At 40.1% G+C, this 21,048-nt stretch overlaps 2 protein-coding genes across 2 annotated transcripts in view; one reads left to right on the top strand and one right to left on the bottom strand.

Moving 5' to 3' along the window:
* Nucleotides 1–1,800: 1,800 nt before the first annotated feature.
* Nucleotides 1,801–7,269, bottom strand: r3hdm4 (R3H domain containing 4). Its single transcript, XM_030131408.1, has 8 exons — nt 7,053–7,269; nt 5,361–5,518; nt 5,102–5,223; nt 3,918–4,035; nt 3,756–3,841; nt 3,577–3,662; nt 2,473–2,528; nt 1,801–2,360 (listed from the first exon to the last, which is right to left on the bottom strand). Exons 1-8 carry the CDS (start codon nt 7,091–7,093, stop codon nt 2,257–2,259), a joined length of 771 nt encoding a protein of 256 aa, XP_029987268.1. The 5' UTR covers nt 7,094–7,269; the 3' UTR covers nt 1,801–2,256.
* Nucleotides 7,270–8,429: 1,160 nt separating this feature from the next.
* LOC115417467 (uncharacterized) overlaps nt 8,430–21,048 on the top strand; it is a 31,900-nt gene continuing 19,281 nt past the window's right edge. The window contains exons 1-2 of the mRNA XM_030131406.1: nt 8,430–9,441; nt 12,981–13,189. Coding sequence (XP_029987266.1) covers nt 8,878–9,441; nt 12,981–13,189 — 773 coding nt within the window. The 5' untranslated portion in view covers nt 8,430–8,877. The remainder of the gene's footprint in view (nt 9,442–12,980; nt 13,190–21,048) is intronic.

The following is a 21,048-nucleotide window of genomic DNA, read 5'->3' as shown; positions in this document are numbered from 1 at the left end:
ATCCTACAGGCTAATCTTTCAGGCAGTGATGCATTTCTGTTTTTTTTTAGCACCTTTACATGCTCGACATCAACACAACAGCCCCGATGCCGCTGAGGCTGAAGAAACGGCAAATTTTCCACTCATTTTTCGGTCCTTAGTGACACGGTTCAGCTGATTTTCATTCAATATCCATTGACGAGTTCTTTATAATAATTTGCACGGTACAACAAAAAAGCACAGGTTATAATTACATTTCATAGTTCTGTTTTTGCAAATCTGGTCGCTTCAGAGAAACCCCAGACTTGACTGATAGTTATCCAGTTAAAACATATTTATCAGTTGGAGCTTCATCTTAAGTCACTGTAAGATTTTAAGTCCAGGTCAGAGGAAACAAGATGTTATCGTCTACTATGAGGATGTCTAATATGTTTCTATTCCCAAATTCAAGTTCAGGACCCATTTTTATTGAGCCACATACTGACAGAAAGGCATAACAATATTAAAATATGTAAAATTTACAAATTCTTAAAGTGATAGAGTGTCATTTCTACTGGACTAGTGTGGGCGTTACAAAGTGAAGAAATGGACTTTGTTCAGGTTAAACTATTGTAAAATTGCATAAAAGGTGATGAAACTTTAAACATTAGACTCATACATTTTGTAAATGTTATGAAATGACATACATACACTTCATATGTATTAAAGTCATGTTTTTTTTGGCTTTTTTTACCAGTAGTAAAGATTATTAGGCATCAGTCATTTTTGGGTTTATGAAGAAAGGAAATATCTCCTGAAAAACCTTAAATAATTGATCATTTCCCAATTAAACTGTTAGAAAATAGATCAGATCTACTGATCTACACTGTAAGGTCCACATCACATATGAGGTCATGAGATTCCCACACTGACCCGACACCGACTCAGTGCTGAGTTCTAACAGAGGTCGGTTTGTTCTTCGGTCACACAGGCAGCAGGCGATGTGATGCTCATTACAATCAAACTTTTACAACTCTGCTGCACTTAGAGGGTCTTTAGAGGGGTTCAGTGATGGAAGGTCAGGCCTGAGGGGGAGGGGGTGGGGTGTGTGATAGGAGGTCATGATGGTGGTATGTGAAGGACTTCTCTGATTTCTATTATCATGTTGGGTCAACTCAGGATCAGCTGGACTGGGAGTACTGGTACAACTTTGTGGATGATAATTCATAAAATCAGATTGCTTGAGTGGAATTCTTGACCAATGGTACCTAAAAAAAACCTAAACTTGCACCTAAAATCATCAACATTTTAATGTTTTTTTCGTTGTAGCTCTGTTGTTTCATTACTTTGATGTTCAGAGTTGAGTTTTTACTGACATGAGCCCCTTTTCTACCGTAGAAACTTTTCCAAGATTTTGAAAAACTTCTTTGAGTTTCCACCAAAATTACCCAGGTAAGAAAACTTTCCCTGAAAAAAGTTCCTGGTAGAGGGGTGGGACTTTTCAGATTCCCCGGAATCCATCTGCTGTTTATTTGACTGTTGCTTGTTTTCATATCCAACTAGTTCTGTAAAGCCCTGTGAGGCAACCTTGTTGTGATATAAGGCTCTACAAATAAAATTGAATTGAATTGAATTTCTTGGAGGCGGGGCTGTGTGCTGAAGAATGCTGATTGGTGGAACATATTTGCAGCTTTCGCACTTACGTGTAAGCCAGTGCGTGGCTGCTAACTTGCTTATTCCATTTCTACGAGCTTCATTTCATTTGTGTTTTGATCATTTGGAAAATGAGCGTATTCAGCAAATACGCTCCAAACAGCCTGGACCTCATCAAACATATTTGTGAAATACGTTTAAAAGAAATTCAACGGGACTTCAAGCAGCGGTCGATTTGAAATGACCAAGCCTGATTTGAACACATTTTCAGGAACTTTGGGGTGGAAACACAAACCACACAGATTACCAGGAATTCTTTTACTTTAGTAAATAATTTCCTGGGAATAAAAGTTCCTGGGAATCTGGTGGAAAAGGGGCTATAATGGCAGTGATAATAACAGCTGATAACTCGGCTTTCATCATTGTCATATCACTCCTTAAAATCTACTAGAGAGCAAATAAATGGAAAATTCACACCAGGAACCAGAGACAAACTGAAGGACAATGGAAGCAGGTGTTCTGCAGCTTTGTTGGTAAGGCCAGGCCGAGCGTGGCGGACGTTACGTACAGACTGCAGACCTTATCTACATCTCCCAGAGCGTCTGGATGCGGCGGCGCCCTGTGGAGGCAGAGTCAGTCCTCCTCTCAGCTCATCTGCTCCAGGTAGGCCGACAGCAGAAGAGCAGGAGGAAGGAACTCCTGCTGTTTGTTCACCACTTCGGTCTGACGTGAACCCTGGAAGTCAGTGCCTGAGGGTCAAACAAACAGCAATGCCATAAATATCTGTTCACCGATTCTTTTTCATATCAGTGGTAAAATCTGTGCATCTCAGAAACAGTGTGATCTGTTGTTTCCACTCACTTGCAGAGACCAGGTCCATGTACTGGCAGACGGCGTGGAGCAGCAGACGCTCAAAACTGAATCACAAACACAGATAACACATTTCAGCGTCCTCTGACAAACAGCGCCTTCAGCAAACGAACGCCACTGGATCCAGTTTCCGAAATAAATCAATGAAATCATGCGTCTCGTCTTTCAGGCCGTCTTAATGACTCCATTTCCTTCAGTAAAGTGTGGAGGTTTAAAGTGGCCTGATGTGTTTTACAGAGGGCAAACATGTCTTCCATCCATCAGCGGGGCTTTTGACTTGTATTACTGTCATATAAACGTCACAGTGTGATCTGTCTGAGGGGGATTTTATGACCCCGTTTCTGAGCTGATCATGAAAAAACAAGATGACGATTATACAAGATTTTGATACAAGATTTTGTATAAGTTGTCATTCATCCAGGTCATCATTCATTCTTAGTAGTTCAACTGTTTTTTTCTTGAATACTGTTTCATCTCATCCAAGAAAATTCATCAGATCTGAATTCAGAACCTCTAACATTTTCAAGAACAAAACCAGTCCAGTTGAACTTTGTAAACGACTAAGGTTTAATATTTCAAAAGTGAAAATGTAGGTGGAGCTTACTAATACCCTCACCCCACCACACAACACTTTGCCCCTCCTGCTCACTGACACCCTGCCCAGTCAGGGATTCATTTTGAATTTTAAATTAAAGATAATCGTAAACTAGATTTAACTAAATTGTTGTCCTTTTTTAGTAGTTCAGTGAAACCAAGACAAACATCTGCTCTAGTCTTGACTTTCAACCTGATAGCATTTTGTCTGACAAATTGGGTGAATGGTCTTTGAGAAATCAGTTGGTTCAAAATAAAAAAAAAAAAAATCCAAAACTTAAAATCCAGCCATAAAGCTGTGCCCTGCCCCTCTCCTAGTGGTAAAGAAAATGTGTGTTGAATTTGAAAAGAATCTAGTGAATAGTCTTCAAGAAATCGATTGGACAAAAATGTCTGACAGATGGAAGGACCTGTGGGCGGGCGGGGGAATAAAAACATGTGTGTGTGTGTGTATATTAATAAAAACTAAAGCATATCTGGAGTGTACAGGAGGGTTGGTACCTGCTGCGGAGGTTGGTTGTGTAAACTGAGTGCGGCTGAGCGTTGAAAAACGTCAGAAGGTCTTCCTCAAGTACTTCCAGAGTCCCCTGTGAGGAAATGAAAAGACAAAATACTGAAATAAAAATGACCTGATCCTCCCACACACTCAGTGAGAGCAGCAGTAAACGGCCGATTCTCACCAGAGGGATTTGTTTGCGTCTCAGAGTGACTCGAAGCCTCCGATCGATCCTCTGAAAACAGTCCTGAGCAGTGAAGGCAGGATTTACTGAAGAGAAAGGATGAGTTAACGGAGGCGTACTGTTAAAGATAATGACTAAGACGTTTCAGCGGTGGATCCTCACCATTCCTCTGGTCTTTGAGGAGTCGGGTGGACTGTTTCTTCTTGGCGTCCTCCTGCTCCAGCAGAGACAGAAGCCTCTCCTGCTCCTCGCCGGAGCAGTTCATGAAGTCATTCCATGGCTAAAAGAACAGAAGATGAACAGAAGCACTGAGTTTAGGAACCTTCACTTCTGGTTGGGAGCTTAAAGATGAAGCTTTGGTCAAAATCAAGACAAACTTTATGATCTAATAACATCCTCTGAACTAAAAAAGGCCAGAGCAAAGATGAGATAAACCAGACGTTGTGAAGTGTCTGCCATATAAAAAAGCAGTAAAACAATAAATACCAACTCAACTTTATTCATAAAGCACTTTAAGGACAACCACTGCTGAAACAAAGTGCTGTACATCAACCATAAAAGCATAACTATAAAACAAACAACATAAAACAATAAAAACAAAAGCAGAGGAGAGTCTCATGCTGGAACAAAAGCCAAGGAGTATAAAATAGTTTTTTAGGATGAGTTTTAAAAATGGACAGTGAAAGGGCCTGTCTAATGTGCAAAGGTAGATCATTATTATACATCTGTGCCTTTTGTAATTTCTGTACAGCATCTGCAAATGAACTGTACCAACAATAACTCCTCTGAGTTCTGAGCTCCCTTCTGGAATAAAGTGTTGCAAAAAGCTTCAAAATAAGAAAAACAAAATAAGCAGTAGAGACAAAATCTATTGTATTACTGTTACTAGTTTTACTTTGTTAAAGATGTATAACACAAACAACAAGTAACCTAATAGAATGATCAATGGCGATGAATAAAAATTTGATGAATGTGATATAATCTAAGTACATGAATCAGCAACATATACAACACAGACTTAGTCCTTTTTATTAGGTATTCTGTATTTATGAATTAATGTTTTACTTCAGACATACAAAAAACATAATACAACTACAAACAAAAGCAAATGCCCAAAGCAAATTATCAACATAAGACGACCAAAACAAAAAGAAATGTATATTATTATACTAAAGAAATACCAAGTACAGTTTTACTGATATTTACACATCCATTTGTGTGGAAATGTTATATTACATTAGACCTTTATACAGAAAGTTTTAACACAAACTACAATCTCTTTAACTAAAAAGCTCAGCCTGAACTGGCAGTGGCAGCCGAGTGTTACTGGTCTAAATGGGACTCACCTCTACGTAGTTCCCGTTGGTGCAGGCCTCGGTGAAAATCGACGGGATGGCAGGGTTACTGCAAACCTCCAGATCATCTTTGGAGCATTCATCCTTCTCAAGAAGATTGGCGAGAAAACGTGCTGATTTCAGAGGAGACAGAAGACAAACAGGATTACGTTAAATGTGCAGAGCTGGAGCATCACGTTTATAACATGTCAAATAAAATAATAACAGTGAAAGTGTAAAATGCAGTTGCAGATGTGAATCCAGAGCTTACTGTTCTCCTGTCGACGCAGGCTCTTCTTGCCTTTGGGTCGAGGTATGAGGTCAGAGTTGCGAATGGCTTGGTTGATGTAGAACTGTTTCTTTTTGGAGGGAGACACTCGTTTGGCAGGAGAACTGGGCAGGGAGGTGCATTTACGCTCCTCAATCAGGCTGGGAAAACAGAGAACCACATTCCCATTTACACTTCAGTCACACACACCAATAAAATCAGCTTTTTATCATTAACTTTCTTTTTTCCCCAGCTGGTAAATCCAATCCAACTTTATTTGTAAAACACTCTAAAACAACCGCAGTGGACCAAAGTGCTGTACAGAAAAATAAATAAAAACCAAAATAAAAGAATAAAATACAAGAATAGATTAGGAGACATAGAACAACTGTACAAAAAAAAAAATCAGTGCTGTACAGAAGAATAAATAACACCTAAATAAAATAAAAGAATAGATTAAAAAACACAAAAAGTTGTACAATTAAAAACAACAAAAAATAAGAATAAACCAATACCAAATAAAACAACAGAATAAAAATAATACATTAAAACATCTCACTTGGTTTCAAAAGCCAAGGAGAAAAGATTGGTTTCAAGAAGGGATTTAAAAACAGAGAGAGAGGAGGCCTGTCTGATATGGAGAGACAGGTCGATCCATAGTTTAGGATCTGCATACATACACAAGTATAAAGTGGTTAAACACACAGGAGTACACATCGTCACAGCCTGCTCCAAACATTAGGACTATCTCTGCTTTCTAAATGCAAAGTAATGTGACATAACTTGATGCAGATTCATATGGTTGTAGATGTTTGACCTGATTATCTTTACTGTGACACCATTATTTCACTCATGGTTGTATGGTATTTGTATGATGTGCAGCTGTCAAAACCTTGTTAACTGTGTTTTCTGCCTGTCTTTCCATCCCAGTGACTCCTATTCTGATTAAATGTAAGAAATGATCATGTATAATGTACAGTGTAGGTGTTTGACTGCAGTAGAACAGCATCCTGCAGCAGCTTCACATGTAGGTCAGTGGGTGGTCGGTGAAATCCGCCCCTGTTGTTTTTTCTGCCTGTGAAAACGAGCCAACTCACTCAGCTGATGCCATTTTTAGCCTATCTATGCCCTGCATATTATCAGCAGCACCACAGCACATTAACAGATCAGCTCAGGTTTAGTTGAGACCAATCACTAAATCTCACTTTAACATGTAAACATTAACAAATCCATTGTATGAAACCAGCTGCTGGTTCCAGGATAGATTTAAAGACTATTCCTGAACACTTGTGTGACTTCATCTTAACCAGAAAATACACACAAGGGAGCAGCTTCAAAATGAGACATATTAAAAAGTGCAGAGGCGTATTAGCTTAGCTATTAGCATGTTGACATTGGTTCTAATTGAAACACGTCAGCTCATAATTACAGGTTAGCAGCTACAAAGCTAACATGCTAAGTGAATACATTTAACGGTTGTAAAATGAATAAAAAAACACCAGTATTAAGGTTATTAAAATAACCAATAAAGTGTCAATCAAGATAAACCGAACCACTGACAAGCTCGTAGTTTTACAACAGATTAAACAGACACAACAACTCCCGGAGTAAAATTAAAGCTGGCCATTTAAAAGGAGCTAGTTAAGCTCATGCTAAATGTCAAGCTAATGGAACAGGGTCAGGATTTTCACTCACATATAATCCTGTTCTTCATTGCTATTTGTCAAAACGACCATCTTATTCAGGACACAGAAAGAGGGGGATCCTTGCGGCTGGATCGGTAGAAAATAAGCACGACTGGAAAAAACAAAGAAAAGTGAAAACGAACCGTTTATCAGATTACGATAAGTAGGTAACAGTCGGACTGCTAGCTTGACACTGAGCTGAGCGAAAATAGCAAAACAAAGGCAGGAGAAATGGAAGAGGTGTCACTCTGATCCAACAGTGTGAACCGGTAAAGAAGACTGTCACCACTCCAGAAAGTACATATAATAGAACAATAATTACACATTTAGTAGATAGATAGATAGATAGATAGATAGATAGATAGATAGATAGATAGATAGATAGATAGATAGATAGATAGATAGATAGATAGATAGATAGATAGATAGATAGATAGATAGATAGATAGATAGATAGATAGATAGATAGATACTTTGTTCATCCCATGGGGAAATTTACAGGTTCCAGCAGTATCCACAAACTTCAAAACAACAGTAGTAAAACACAATATTAAGAACACAATCGTAAAAAGAAAAAACTTTAACCTTCCACAAAAACTCAGTGCAAAAGGAGACTGTTGTGCTTAGAGTCAGTGCAATGAATGAGTCTGTGCAAAGGATAAGGATAAAGTGCAATGTAAACAATGCAATGTATTTTTTAATTACTATTTACTATTGTTTTTTAATTACTATTTAATATGTTTATTTGGGAATGGATTTTGAGGAAAACGACCTTGCTTTTTTTTAATCTATCTGCTCCTTTAGTGGTTAGATCAGTGGATTTGTAATATCCATTTCATCTCTTTTGATAAATTTCCAGAAAAATTACAATATTAAAGTTAAAATATTAACAATTTAAAATGGCAGCTGATATATGTAACAAGATAGATACCCTGCATGACGTTCTTTTGTTTATTACAGTAGTTTTCTATGGGAAATGTAGTCCTTTTGGACATTTTTCCATATTCTTCAATAAATAATCTTTCATTCTACATAATTATTATCATTATTATTGTATTCATGCACAAAAGGGCTTTAGTTTTAATATTTTTTTTAGGATTATAGTCTGGTTCTGACTGATATGGAGCACTTACAGAACACTGATGAACAGAAAAAGTAACTATTTAATGCATTTTTAGCAACTGGATGAACTGGATCCATCCATTTCACACTAAAAAATCACAAATTTGCATTTTCTTTGGCTGATTTCCTAAAAATCCAGCTCATATTTGAGAAACATTTTGATACAAACCTTATTTCCAAATCAACAATAGATGCACTTCCATGATGTTTAGTTTTTATTTTGTAGCTGAAACATGTATCTATTCTAATTCATTGATACATAACAGTGATCTATCTAGGTTTGTTTTGCTAAATCCTTAGTCAGTCATCTCAACCATAGATGATCTTCGACAATCCTCCTTAAACCCATTCCTCAAAACCTGAAATGTAAAACCTCTGAAAATGTTATGCCTCTGAATTCAGCTGATGTTCAGGTGGGATCTGAAATGTTGGTGACTCCTGCTTCGTCTTACATTGAAATAACACTGTGTTTTTCCCACATATTAAGTCCAGCTGCAGTTTGTGTGTGTGTTTCCATAACAGCCACTTTAATAGACCTGACTCACACTCAGATTATTGTCCTCAGCTTCACAAACAAAAGGAAAAGAGTCCGACACATTTCAGCTGAAAGTCTGTGAGATTCAACCCTTCAGATCCAGTGGCGTCTACTTTTTTAAAGAGGATTATGTTTGGAAAATATCAGAGAACTAAAGTGTTTTTATATAAATGCTGGAATGGGGAAAGAGCAGAAGACGAGGACAGAGAAACTAGAAAAACATGCACCAGAAACTCAGCCCATGATCATCTGTGAAGTGAAAACACTTCCCAGGATGAGATCTGTAAGGTCAAAGGTCAAAGCTGCATCGAAGACAAAAACAACCACAGCGAGAGTCAAGACAACATTTGAGAAATCAGGGAATGTGATGAAGCTTTGTGTCAATTTAATGCCTGTTCTGGCTTCGGCCAAGGAGGAAGAGGAGGATGAAGAAGAGGAGGAGGAAACCTGCAGCAGACGTGAAACCTGCGAACGGACTCTGGATCCAGGACTGGACAGAACCACAGAGACCAGGAGGACACGGAGTCCTCGGTGTGTCCTTCCACCCATAACCAAACCTGTGGAGGCTGAAGAACATCTGAGGAACAGGAGGAGACACAGCCCTTTACCTGACATCGGTTTAACAGAGAGAGTGGTCGCCATGACAACGAAGACCAGAACAGCCAGAAACAGAGACCAAGGATCAGGGACACGAGAAGAACTGGACCATAGAGCATGGATGGACAAACCTCTGTCCAACACTGTGAGTCCTCCTTCCTTCCTTTACTTCCTTCATTCCTCTCTTTCTGAAGGACCAGCTTGGGTTTAGATCAATTATTATCTCATGCAAGACATTTCTGTTTTAAATGTGTGGCCAGTTAACCCATAAAGACCCAGTGCTACTTTTGTGGCAGCTCCTGTATGAAATTTTCCTCTAAATGTAACCTTTCTGAAGTGATTTAACACTATTTATTATAATATTATCCTCTGTGTTTGGCATCGTTTCAGTAAAAATCAGGTCTTTTCTGATATATAATTTACTGATCATGACGATGTTCATAAAAGCTCAGATTAAAGTTGAGGGTTATTGAATCAGAGGGGAAACTGAAGTAAAGAGTGACTTTTTAAAGCAAAGTCTCTCATTAACTGAACCTAAACCAAGTGTCTCCATCTACTGTCATTGATCCAACTCCATGGGTTTTACTGGGGAATCAGTGTTGTAGAACAGGGTGTCAAACTCATTTAAATTCAGGAGCCACATACAGCCTAATAGGATATAAAGTGGGCCGGACCAGTAAAATAACATAAATAATAGAGTAAGAACTTATTATAAATAACGTCAACTCCAAAGTTTTCTCTATGTTTTTAAGTGAAAAAAGTAAACTCACATAATGAAAATGTTTACATCGACAAACTTTATGAAAATTTGTCAGAAAAATAAGAGAAATTTGAAAATTTTACACTATTTATTTACACATGTGCATCACAACGTACACATCACAGTGGATTTACAAATACACTAAAGTTTCAGTAACAGGCAGAATATTGGTACAATTCCACTGACTTCTCTTTAGACATTTCAGGTTTTTCAGGTTTTTTGTAAAAGGCTAGTTTGTAAATGTAAACATTTCTGTGTAATTTTACTTTTCTTACACTAAAACAAAGACAAAAATTTGCAGTTTTCATTATTTATAGGTTATTATGGTAGTATTTTACCAGTCTGACCCACTTTAGATTGAATTGACCTAAAATGATTTTAACATCCTTGATTGTTAATATCTTCAGTGCAGTGGCGATTTCTCTCAGACTGCAGTGGAAGCCCGGCTTCCCCTAAAATTACGAAAATTAAATGGTTAAATCTGTTCGGTTGTGTTGACATTTCATTGACTACAAATGTGTTAGAACACGTTCATCTCACAGATGAGTTCGTTCAGAATCAGCTTTATCACAAATGCGATGTTGTTCACTTCTCCTCCGTTCCCGTGTCTGTGTTTTCTCCTCCATCTCTGCTCAGTGCATTTGTCCGTAGACTGTGTCCGTCTCTGGGCTTCAATGGGACTGAGTGGAACAGTTTTTTTCATTGCCTCTAAACTGGACATTAATTGGATAAATGCCACGATGTTGTCCCGCCCCCGGACGCCGGGCGTCTCTGGGGGTGAATGGAGCTGTGGGCGGAGCTCGGCCAGGCCGGACGCCAGAATCCCACGTGCTGATTGGAGGATCAGTCGAAAGGCTGAACCCCGTTTGATTGACAGCTGTTTTCAGATCTGCTCCTTCACTGACACAGTTCAGTTTAATACCGTCACACATTCTGCTGTGAAATCAGAGAAACCACTACCAAATTACTGGTTCATTTCTTGCACTGTAAATAAAACACACTCATTGGACTTCCTTGTTTCAGTTTAACATAATTTCACTGTTTTCTTGTTTCAGTTCCATAATTTAATCATTTCTTGTTCAGTTTAATATGGTTTTGTAGATAGTTAAATCAGTCATACTGTCGGCTAGGTCACAGTGAAAGGAGCATCTGTAGTTTAAAAAGGCTGAAGTCTGACACCCACAACACACTGGGCCAAGGCAATCTGAGCAGAGAGGACACTGGTCCAGTCCCTGGAAAAGACGCCTACTGTGTAGGATAAGGTTACTGAGCATTTTCTTAAAAAGGAACGGAGGGACGAATTTATGTTTAAGTAATTTGACATTTTTTTTTTTTATATAAGCCGACAATGAGCTTCCCCTGTCTGAAAGACGAGCAGCCGTCACTGCTTCAGTGTAATTCTGCATTTCATGGGCCGGACTGGACCCTTTGGCGGGCCAGCTTTGGTCCCCGGGCTGCATGTTTGACACTTGTGTTGTAGAAGATGACGGTGTTTCCATGGTAACTACGGAGCCTCTGACCGTCCAAATGGGCCATATCTGATGACCATGAAAAGATGACAAACTGCATTTTACACCAAGTATTTACATGTATTGATAGGATCAGTGGATCAATAGCTGTTCATCAGTTTAGATCAGTGGATACCTCTGGTCGCAGGTGGATGTTTGGGTCTTTATGTGTTTTGTCGACACTAACCTCAGATTCAGTCGAAGATTTGAGTTTTCACAGGATATCACAGGAATATTTGCAATAAAATGAGGTGAGAGGAAACTTGCAGTCGTTGTGTACATGTTGAGCTGTAATAAGAGGAAACTCTTGAGCCACAGTTTCCCAGAAGAGTTGTTTGCAAAGACCCGATGTTGCAGCACCTGCTGATCAGATCAGAAACATACAAATGTCTATATATGGTCACTGAGTTGAAGCTGAGGAAGATTTTCTAGGCAGGGCAAGGCACAATTATTTGTACAGCACCATTCATACATAAGGCAATTCAAAGTGCCTGATAAAGGCATAGAAACACATAAAATTACATTAAAATCATAGAGAATAAAACATTCAACAAAAGGAAAGTGCAGACAAGGTCAAAATAAAGAAAGAAATTAAAACAAGAATAAGAGACAGTTAAAGCTGTTGCCTCAAACTCAGGAAATTTGGAAATAAAGTGACCTAAAAGTGACTTAAGCATAGTCTACAACTAAAGATGGACACTTCTGAACAAAGATGGAACTGTACTATTTATTTGGGTGACTGATGAAGGAATGAGAGCTACTACAGGATTATGTTTCTCTATGACTGATATTGTACTGCTGTAATTTTCTTTGGTTAAAGCAAATATTTATTTTCCATGTGATTTCCCTTCATGGTATTTCTATTGTATTCCATTTACTTGTGTCTTAATTCTGAACTGAGCTGAATGTGCAATAACCTGCTCTGCCTCCCAGTACTTTTAATTTAAATGTGCAATAACTTTTTTTCCTTCCAGTACTCTTATTACTTTTCTTCTGAACAGTACTCTATTTTACAAATGTGTATTTGTGTTTGTCTGTGCAATAACTGTTTTTATATATTTTAGCTGTTTATGTTTTTTTCATGTCTTTTTCTAACTCCGTGACTCAGGGAAACACACAAGAATTCCCATGTACCTATACTGCGATGTATCTGTACAAATGGCAAATAAAGTCGATTCTATTCTAATTCTTAGGGTCCTATGTCAGAATGCTCTGTTTTGTGGAAAAATGAAAATATCTAAATAAAAAGTAAAAAAAAAAAAAAAAAATTAAGCATGAACCATGACTTAAAATGATAAGAAATGTACGATATGTTGCGGACACAACACCAAACACCAGGGTTCTTCTTGTGTTTTTAGACGACTCACTGCTGTATCCTGGATCAGACGCTTCATTCTCCACGTTGTTGTTTTTCAGAGGTCGGATGAGTTTGGTCTCCCTGACATCTCCCTGTCCAGTCTGGAGACGCTGCTGCAAACAGTCACTGAAAAACTGGGGAGGAGGAAGAGGAGCGATGATGAAGAACCATGGAGACGCTTCCGGTCTGATCGTCTACTGGTGGTCGATCATCTGAAGGAGAAGAGGAGGAAGGAACACTGCCCAGAGGAAAGCAACCCAGCCCCAGTGTAGGTTTAACGGATGTTTTTATGGAAATATTGGAGATGGATAGATAGATGGATAGATGGATAGATGGATAGATAGATAGATAGATAGATAGATAGATAGATAGATAGATAGATAGATAGATAGATAGATAGATAGATAGAAGTGGCGGCTGCTCGTCTTTCAGACAGGGGAAGCTCATTGTCGGCTTACATCAAAACAAAAAACAAACAAACAAAAAAAAAAAGTCAAGTTATTTAAACATACATTCGTCTCTCCGTTCCTTTTTAAGAAAATGCTCAGTAACCTTATCGTACCAGTAGGCGTCTTTTCCAGGACTGGACCAGTGTCCTCTCTGCTCAGACGGCCTTGGCCCAGTGTGTTGTGGGTGTCAGACTTCAGCCTTTTTAAACTACAGATGCTCCTTTCACTCCGACCTAGCCGACAGTATGACTGATTTAACTATCTACAAAACCATATTAAACTCGAACAAGAAATGATTAAATTATGGAACTGAAACAAGAAAACACTGAAATTATGTTAAACTGAAACAAGGAAGTACAATGAGTGTGTTTTATTTACAGTGCAAGAAATGAACGAGTAATTTGGTAGTGGTTTCTCTGATTTCCCAGCAGAATGTGTGACGGTATTAAACTGAACTGTGTCAGTGAAGGAGCAGATCTGAAAACAGCTGTCAATCAAATGGGATTCAGCCTTTCGATTGATCCTCCAATCAGCACGTGGGATTTTGGCGTCCCGCCCGGCCGAGCTCCGCCCACAGCTCCATTCACCCCCAGAGACGTCCGGCGTCCGGGGGCGGGACAACATTGTGGCATTTATCCAATTACCGTCCAGTTTTGAGGCAATGAAAAAAACTGTTCCACTCAGTCCCACTGAAGCCCAGAGACGGACACAGTCTGTGGACAAATGCACTGAGCAGAGATGGAGGAGAAAACACAGACACAGGAATGGAGAAGTGAACAACATTGTGTCTGTTGATTTGTGATAAAGCTGATTTGAACGAACTCATCTTTAAGATGAACGTGTTCTAACACATTTATAGTCAATAAAATGTCAACACAACCGAACAGATTTAACCATTTAATTTTCGTAATTTTAGGGGAAGCCGGGCTTCCACTGCAGTCTGAGAGAAATCGCCACTGATGTACATGTATAAAGACACATCACTTATTCAAACAAAGTAGCGTCTGTCCTTAAAACAGCTTCCTAATGAGAGACAGAAAAAAAAAATCTAAGGTATGTATAAAAACTATGAAGGCTGAGGTTGAAGGGCTGATTTGTGTTGGAATAATTAAAACTTCTTCATTGGCATACGGTCAGATATGATAACTGGTCAGGGATTCCGTTTACAATGCTTTATTTTCTCTTCAAGCAGATTATTTACAGGCGGGACAGTTCAGGTGATGACATGAGTAGGATGATTTGGATGAGATGATTTTAAATCTTAAACAAAGGGAAACAATAACTGTATTACTAAAACAATTCGAAACATGTTCAAGGACATTCAACTAACAATAACACAAAAGAACTCACTCAGGTATGCATCCATCCAGTCTGTGCATTTAAGTGATTCTTCTTCAGGCTGCATGCTCTACGTCAAACAAAGTTTTCCCTTTGTTTGAGGATGGGATGAGAGGATGGGCTGGGCCTGATCCTTCCTCTTGAAGGGTTGGGTGTGGCCTGATAGGCGAGGTGAGGTCCTGCCCCTCCCCAACCAGGAAGTGGAGTTTTTAACAGTATGAATGTCTGTGTAAATATATGTATGAATGTATGGACACATCACTTATTACAACAAAGTACTGTCTGTCCTTAAACCAGCTTCCTACTGAAAACAAAACATCAATAAACTAGAAAAGCACTCAGAGAGCGCAGACCTCCGCCAAGGCAGATCAGTGGGCCCCCATGGCCCCTCCACCCCCAATCACCACCAAAATGTAATCAGTTGTTCCTTGTGCCAGTATCAACATTTCCTGAAATTTTCATCCAAATCCGTCCACAACTTTTTGAGTTATCTTGCACACAGACAGACAAACAGACAAACCAACGCCGGCAAAAACAGAACCTCCTTGGCGGAGATAACAATGTACCACAATGGGGTATGTGCGGACAAAAACAAGTGGCAATAATCACAACAAAGTATCCTTTCCCTTTACAATGTCAACAACTGTTATAAAGAGCGTGGAGCAAAAAAACAACAGAGTAACACCAACACTTCTGACGTCCAATTTGTAAGCACATGTAATAAACAAATATTACCAAAAACATACATAAAAGTAATGTGGCAATATGTGAGTTGCAACATTTCAGTCCAGTACTAGTGCAATAAACAGTCCATATTCCAACGGACTAACATGGTAGACTGGGGTTCAGAAGTGTTAAAGCAAAGCAATGCTCCACGCAAGGCTCCCCGTTTTTAAACTAAATATGATATAGCAAATATAAAGTGAGTTCTGTAAGTGCTCAAAGCATCATCAATGCAATCAAAGAGCAACAATGTTCTGTATCCCAAGGAGCAAACACGGTGAACTGTTGTCTCACCCATGTCATATCTGGCAACAGCTCACTGATACAGTTTGTTTTTAAGAACTTGGGCTTTCTTAGAGAGAGTGTCACTGTCGAGCTCCATCACAACTTTCTGGAGCACTTCAAAGGTATACTTCAGTTCAGTGGGGTAGCTGAGGTTCAAAGCATACATTAAGCCCAACAACACTGCAACATTGTCCAGATCCTGCAGTACCATCTGGCCTTCAAGGACAACCCCGATGTCCTCTGGTTTACTGGTGGCATCTCCTGGTCCGACAATGTATTCTTCCTACCATGGTGTCCTCAATGGATCCTTGGAGGGCTTCGTCATCAGCCTGCAGAGGGAACAGTCACAAAAGGCACAAGATTAAATCAAATAAAACACACAAATATATGACTACAAGTATTATGCTGTAGAATACTTGGTCAATTTTAGTCAGAACACTTATTTTGTGATTGGTCTGCGTTAATCTTTTATTACTGCATTATGCTGTTAAAACAAATTCAACACAACATGTTTCAATTTCAAAGCCCTCTACCTTAGTTTGTCAGTGGTAAGAATCCTAAGTTCTTAACAGGGCTTTATTCTGGAACAGTTTATGGTCTGCACCTTAATTCATTCACACCTGAGGTGACGTACACGTGTATATACATTTACGACTGGATGAGACGCATACGAATTTCTCCCTTTAAAGCCAGATGCGTTTCGATGCCTGTAGCTCCCGAGAAAGTTTATAAAGTTCAGTGACTCCCCCAGTGCGTTGTAGGCCTGGTGGGCCACCAGGCTTTTCTCGCCCCCAGGCTTTTCTCGCCCCCCTGCCAGGCTAAGCATCACTTGTTTATTTATTTTAAAGAATTTTATACATGGTATAAATTTGCGGTATAAATAAGCTTGTTTTTTACGAGAGGTACCTAAGGGATTGCAGATCTCAAAATCATCCACGTACAGATGCAGTGATATTTGTAATTCCTCAGCATTTAAAAAGCTGTTTTCTTTCAAATGCAAACCATCTTCAGGGGACCTTAATTCATAAGAAGGGTCAAGTTTAATATCCTGGTGTCCGCTATGATTCTCAACAATCTTATCAAGAATGAATCTGCAATTCAATATTTGCTGCAAGGATTTAAGCAGTGGGACATACTGAAAAGTGTGTTTCTTTTTATGATCTAGTATGTAGGTAATTGGTTCCACAACACTGAATTTTTCCTTGTAATATTGTTTACGCTGATATGAAGTACTAAGAAGGCCACCTTTTTCAATTGCCCTTTGTACTGGGTTAGCTGAGCAAACTGATGTGGTGATTTCTGTAACTACACAGTCATCAAGCTGGAGATTTTGACGCTCAAGAATATCACTTACTAAACTTCTAGAGAATGGAACTGATGCAGAGTTTATCAAGTAGTTAAGTTCTTGTAAGAATTCATCAATAGCTGTACCTGGAACATGTCCTAAATATTCCAACTTTAACAAGGCTGCTGCTAGCTGTTACTGAATGACACCAGGAAGTCCCTTGGGTTGGCCTTTCCAATCTAAATAAGTAAGTAAGTAAATTTTATTTATAGAGCACTTTTCACAGACAGAGTCACAAAGTGCTTTATCAAATCAAATCAAATTTACAGAAACCCAACAGAATCCTCCAGGAGCAAACACTTGTGACTGGTGACAGTGGAAGGAAAAACTTCCCTTTAACAGCAGAAACCTGGAGCAGAGCCAGACTCCTGAAGGATGGCCGTCTGCCTTGACCAGTTGGGGTTAAAGAGTGAGAGTAAAGGCGGCCATACACTGTGCGATTATTTCGATCATTGCACGCAGCTCCATCTCAAACTGTGCGAATCAATCGTCAAGTCAGGCTCACAATTCATGTTCTCACACTGTACGATGCTCGTATGCAACCTGACTGCTCACACTGTAGGACAATACACCACAGGACGCACCACACGTTCCAGTGTTGTATCCGGAAATACAACGTTAAAATACCAAGGAATCCATAAGTGCATAGATGATTGTGTATTGGCGTGAGTCACGAATGGTAGTGCTAAACAAAAACCAACGAGCTGCTTTGGCAATATGTGCCATTATCTGTGGGGAATCAAAAAAGAAGAAAAGACGACAATGTGTTTGGGGCAGGAATTGGTGGTCCAGACATGGACAGTATGGGCTGTCAATCCTACAGCACAGGGAACTAGAGGTAAACTGCAAAAGCTAAACTGCACTAGGCCAATAGCAGCTACTGTTAGCTTGTACGCTACTGTATGCTTCTGTGTTCGTGCATGCACAGTGTGAGAATTGGAGGCACATGGGCTCGTGGCACTGCTTTGACAGTGCCATACCCTCACGAGGAGCGAGCAGGATTTCAAACAGCTCCGTTTTCCTTGCGAATACACGATTGCTGGTCGTGAGGTGTTAATGTCTTCTCCTTACCCCATGTACACTGCACCAAACACCACACACCATTAAAGGCACATCTGGCCTCATGCCAGAAAGAGTCGCACGAGTGAGAAATCGTCTCTAAAATCGCACAGTGTATGGCCGCCTTAAAGGAGGAGAAAAGAGAGAGCAATAGAGATATATAGAGACTGGGGGAGAGGGGGGAGGTAGGGGGAGACACATGGAGTGCATGTAACACTGTAGGGCAGCAACTTTACATTGCGAAAAATGAATAAAACAGTACCAATAAAATACAATTAGAATACCTGTAAAACACAATAAAATACCATTAAAAACAGTTTAAAATATGATGAATACATAGAGTGCAATCAGTTTGTGGTGGCCATGACTCAGTTGGGAAATTAAAAAGCCTGTTTGAACAGGAGTGTTTCGAGGTGTTTTTTAAAAACTCTCTACAGATTCCATGGACCGTAAGTGTAGAGGCAGGTCATTCCACAGACGTGGTGCTACAGCTTTAAAGGACCTGTCAGCCCCTGTGCTAAAACAGGCGTGTGGAACCATCAGCAGGTGCTGTTCTGAAGACCTCAGGCAACAAGCCCAGCTGTAGGGCTGAATCCGGGAAGCAATGTATGCAGGGGCCTGGCCATGTAGAGCCCAGAAGGTTAGCACCAGAATTTTGAAATGAAAACGATATAAAATAGGGAGCCAGTGGAGTGAATCTAGTGATGTATCAGAAACCTCCTCTTCCATGCACTCCTCGTCCTGGCAATCAGAAAAAGAATCATGCAATGGTGGTGATGCTAATTTAGTTGTTTTCACAATACTTGGTATTGTTGTTCTTTTGTTACTCTCTACTGCACTCTTTTATGTTTACCTTTTAGACTCTTCTATGTTATTTGCACTTTATGTTTACTTGCACTGTGGGGCCTTAGAGTCCAGTAATTTCGGTTCTCTCTGTATACAATGTACACGACAGAACTGACAATAAAGATGACTTTGACTTGACTTTGACTAAAATCACTTAGGGTGTGAGGTGTATGTCTGCGACTCTTATGAGACTTAAACGTTCCATAAACATTGGTTTGAAAACTACAGCCAACAAACATGCAAGAAATGTTTTCATTCCTCCTCAGATGTATGTTGATATGAACAAAGTACTCCCTTTCGTTAGCTAAATTCTTGCATGCACATAAGTGACAGCTGAAAGAAGTCAATTCTTTTTGAAACTGACTAACCTGTGTGGAATGCATTCTACTTTGATGTACAATTAAAGCATTCCATGTCTTAAATGCGCATGGACATTTGGAATATGTACATGGGTGGTGTGTCCAAAATGTGGATGTTTGAGTTTTCACCAACAGAGCCCTCCATCCCCCAGACAGTAACCAACCCCAAAAATCCCAACCTGTTGTACTATATGCAGTGTTTTCCTCATGTAGGACTCGTCTAAGATGATCAAGTTGGTTGTGGACATCCGACATGTTGGCAGTAATATCAGGTACATAAGTACAGCACTGGTCTCCAGTTAGGTGACAGACACCTCCCTTTTCGGGCAACAGGAGATCTAACGCTGCCCTATTCTGTAAAGAGATTGTGCGGAAGGCCTTCATCTCACTCGTAAGAGTATCAAACCCTTGTTCAACTGAAGCAGTGAGATTTTCCAACTCAACAGAAAGTTCTTCTATATACCAAGCTAAACGGGCAGGGCCGTACAGGGGAATGATACTGATCGCAAACTCATGGCCTCCTGAAATTCGGTCCCGTTTCACACGGGTGTGAGGTGGTGACATTAATGGACTAATGGTCAATTTGGAAACAGCAGGAATCAGATAAGAGAGATGACACGTACCTGCCCACTGTGCTGGGAGGTACAGATATGAGTGTTGACCACACGTCCACACCATATCTGTGGGACAGCCATACCCATAATCAGAAGGGGTGAGAGCTACGGTGACATTATATGTGGTAGTAACATTAGTTTTAGCATCAAAGTGTGTCAATGGGGATGGTGTACCTAGCAATGCAGTGATGTTATAGAGGACCAAAAATGGAGAAGGGGAGAATGTCTCTGTCGTAGAAAAGGTAAATTTATCAGTCCTATTTTCGCAATTTGCTAACCCGCAGGCTACCTTAAGAGTAATGTTACACCCTGATGTGTGTCCCAGATGATACCGTGTGTGTTCTGTGACTGGGGAATGGAAGCACAGCTGTGGAATGAAAAAAGGATTAGAGAGATTTCTGAGCCTAAAAACAACATTTTTCTGTACCATAGAAGTATTAGTGTCTCTGGAAAAATTTCTTGGGTCTCTGAAGATCATGTTGGGTTTCCACCCCAGCCAGGGGTATACTGATGTGATGTTCGGCCAGTCTCCCACTGTCCACTTTATCAGTGTCAATACAGTGTGATTGATCGGGAGCGGATAAGGAACAAACAGAGTACCTTCGTGTGAGCTGTGTGGCATCAAACTGCACACATAGCATGACTGGTTAGTGACACGCCGTGTCAGATCACGTGTCACCCGCCACCACGTATTATCATTATATTCGTGGTGATCAATGATGTGGAGGTCACGTCCGTGACGTCTCCGAGGTTCTTCTGTCCCTTGCTGTCTTCCGACAGACCAGGGCGTAACAGGAGTGTGATGCGTTGAAGAAGGATCAGATACCTGACAGAGTGTGCCATGGTGCCATATGTACCGACACATGAAGATGACCGCTGACCCTTTGATCACCTCCATCGTTGTCGAATCAGTGTATGTGTGGGGCAGGGGTCTTCAGTCACTCGCCAGCGACCAGGCAAAGGATAGTGTGTATGAGACGTCACTGGGGTCGTTATCACCGCTAGGTTTCAACCAGTGAGTCTTGCGAGTGTGGGTGCGTGATGCAGGGTCTCCAGCTCCAGGGTCTACGCTGTCGATCGATGGTCCGGCCCGTCCTCGGCTGCAGCAG

Source organism: Sphaeramia orbicularis, chromosome 4, assembly GCF_902148855.1.
Source record: "Sphaeramia orbicularis chromosome 4, fSphaOr1.1, whole genome shotgun sequence".
Taxonomy (NCBI): domain Eukaryota; kingdom Metazoa; phylum Chordata; class Actinopteri; order Kurtiformes; family Apogonidae; genus Sphaeramia; species Sphaeramia orbicularis.
Note: the sequence above shows the minus strand (reverse complement) of the source record. Positions and strands in the feature narration are given on the sequence as shown.

Bases quoted from the DNA above. Each gene is read 5' to 3' on its own strand.
- r3hdm4 (XM_030131408.1), bottom strand. From the start codon at position 7,093: ATGGTCGTTTTGACAAATAGCAATGAAGAACAGGATTATAT. The intron at 3,842-3,917 runs GTGAGGATCCAC...CTTTCTCTTCAG, and splicing joins CCTCAAAGACCAGAGGAATG to TAAATCCTGCCTTCACTGCT. The intron at 2,361-2,472 runs GTGAGTGGAAAC...TTTGACCCTCAG, and splicing joins CATGGACCTGGTCTCTGCAA to GCACTGACTTCCAGGGTTCA.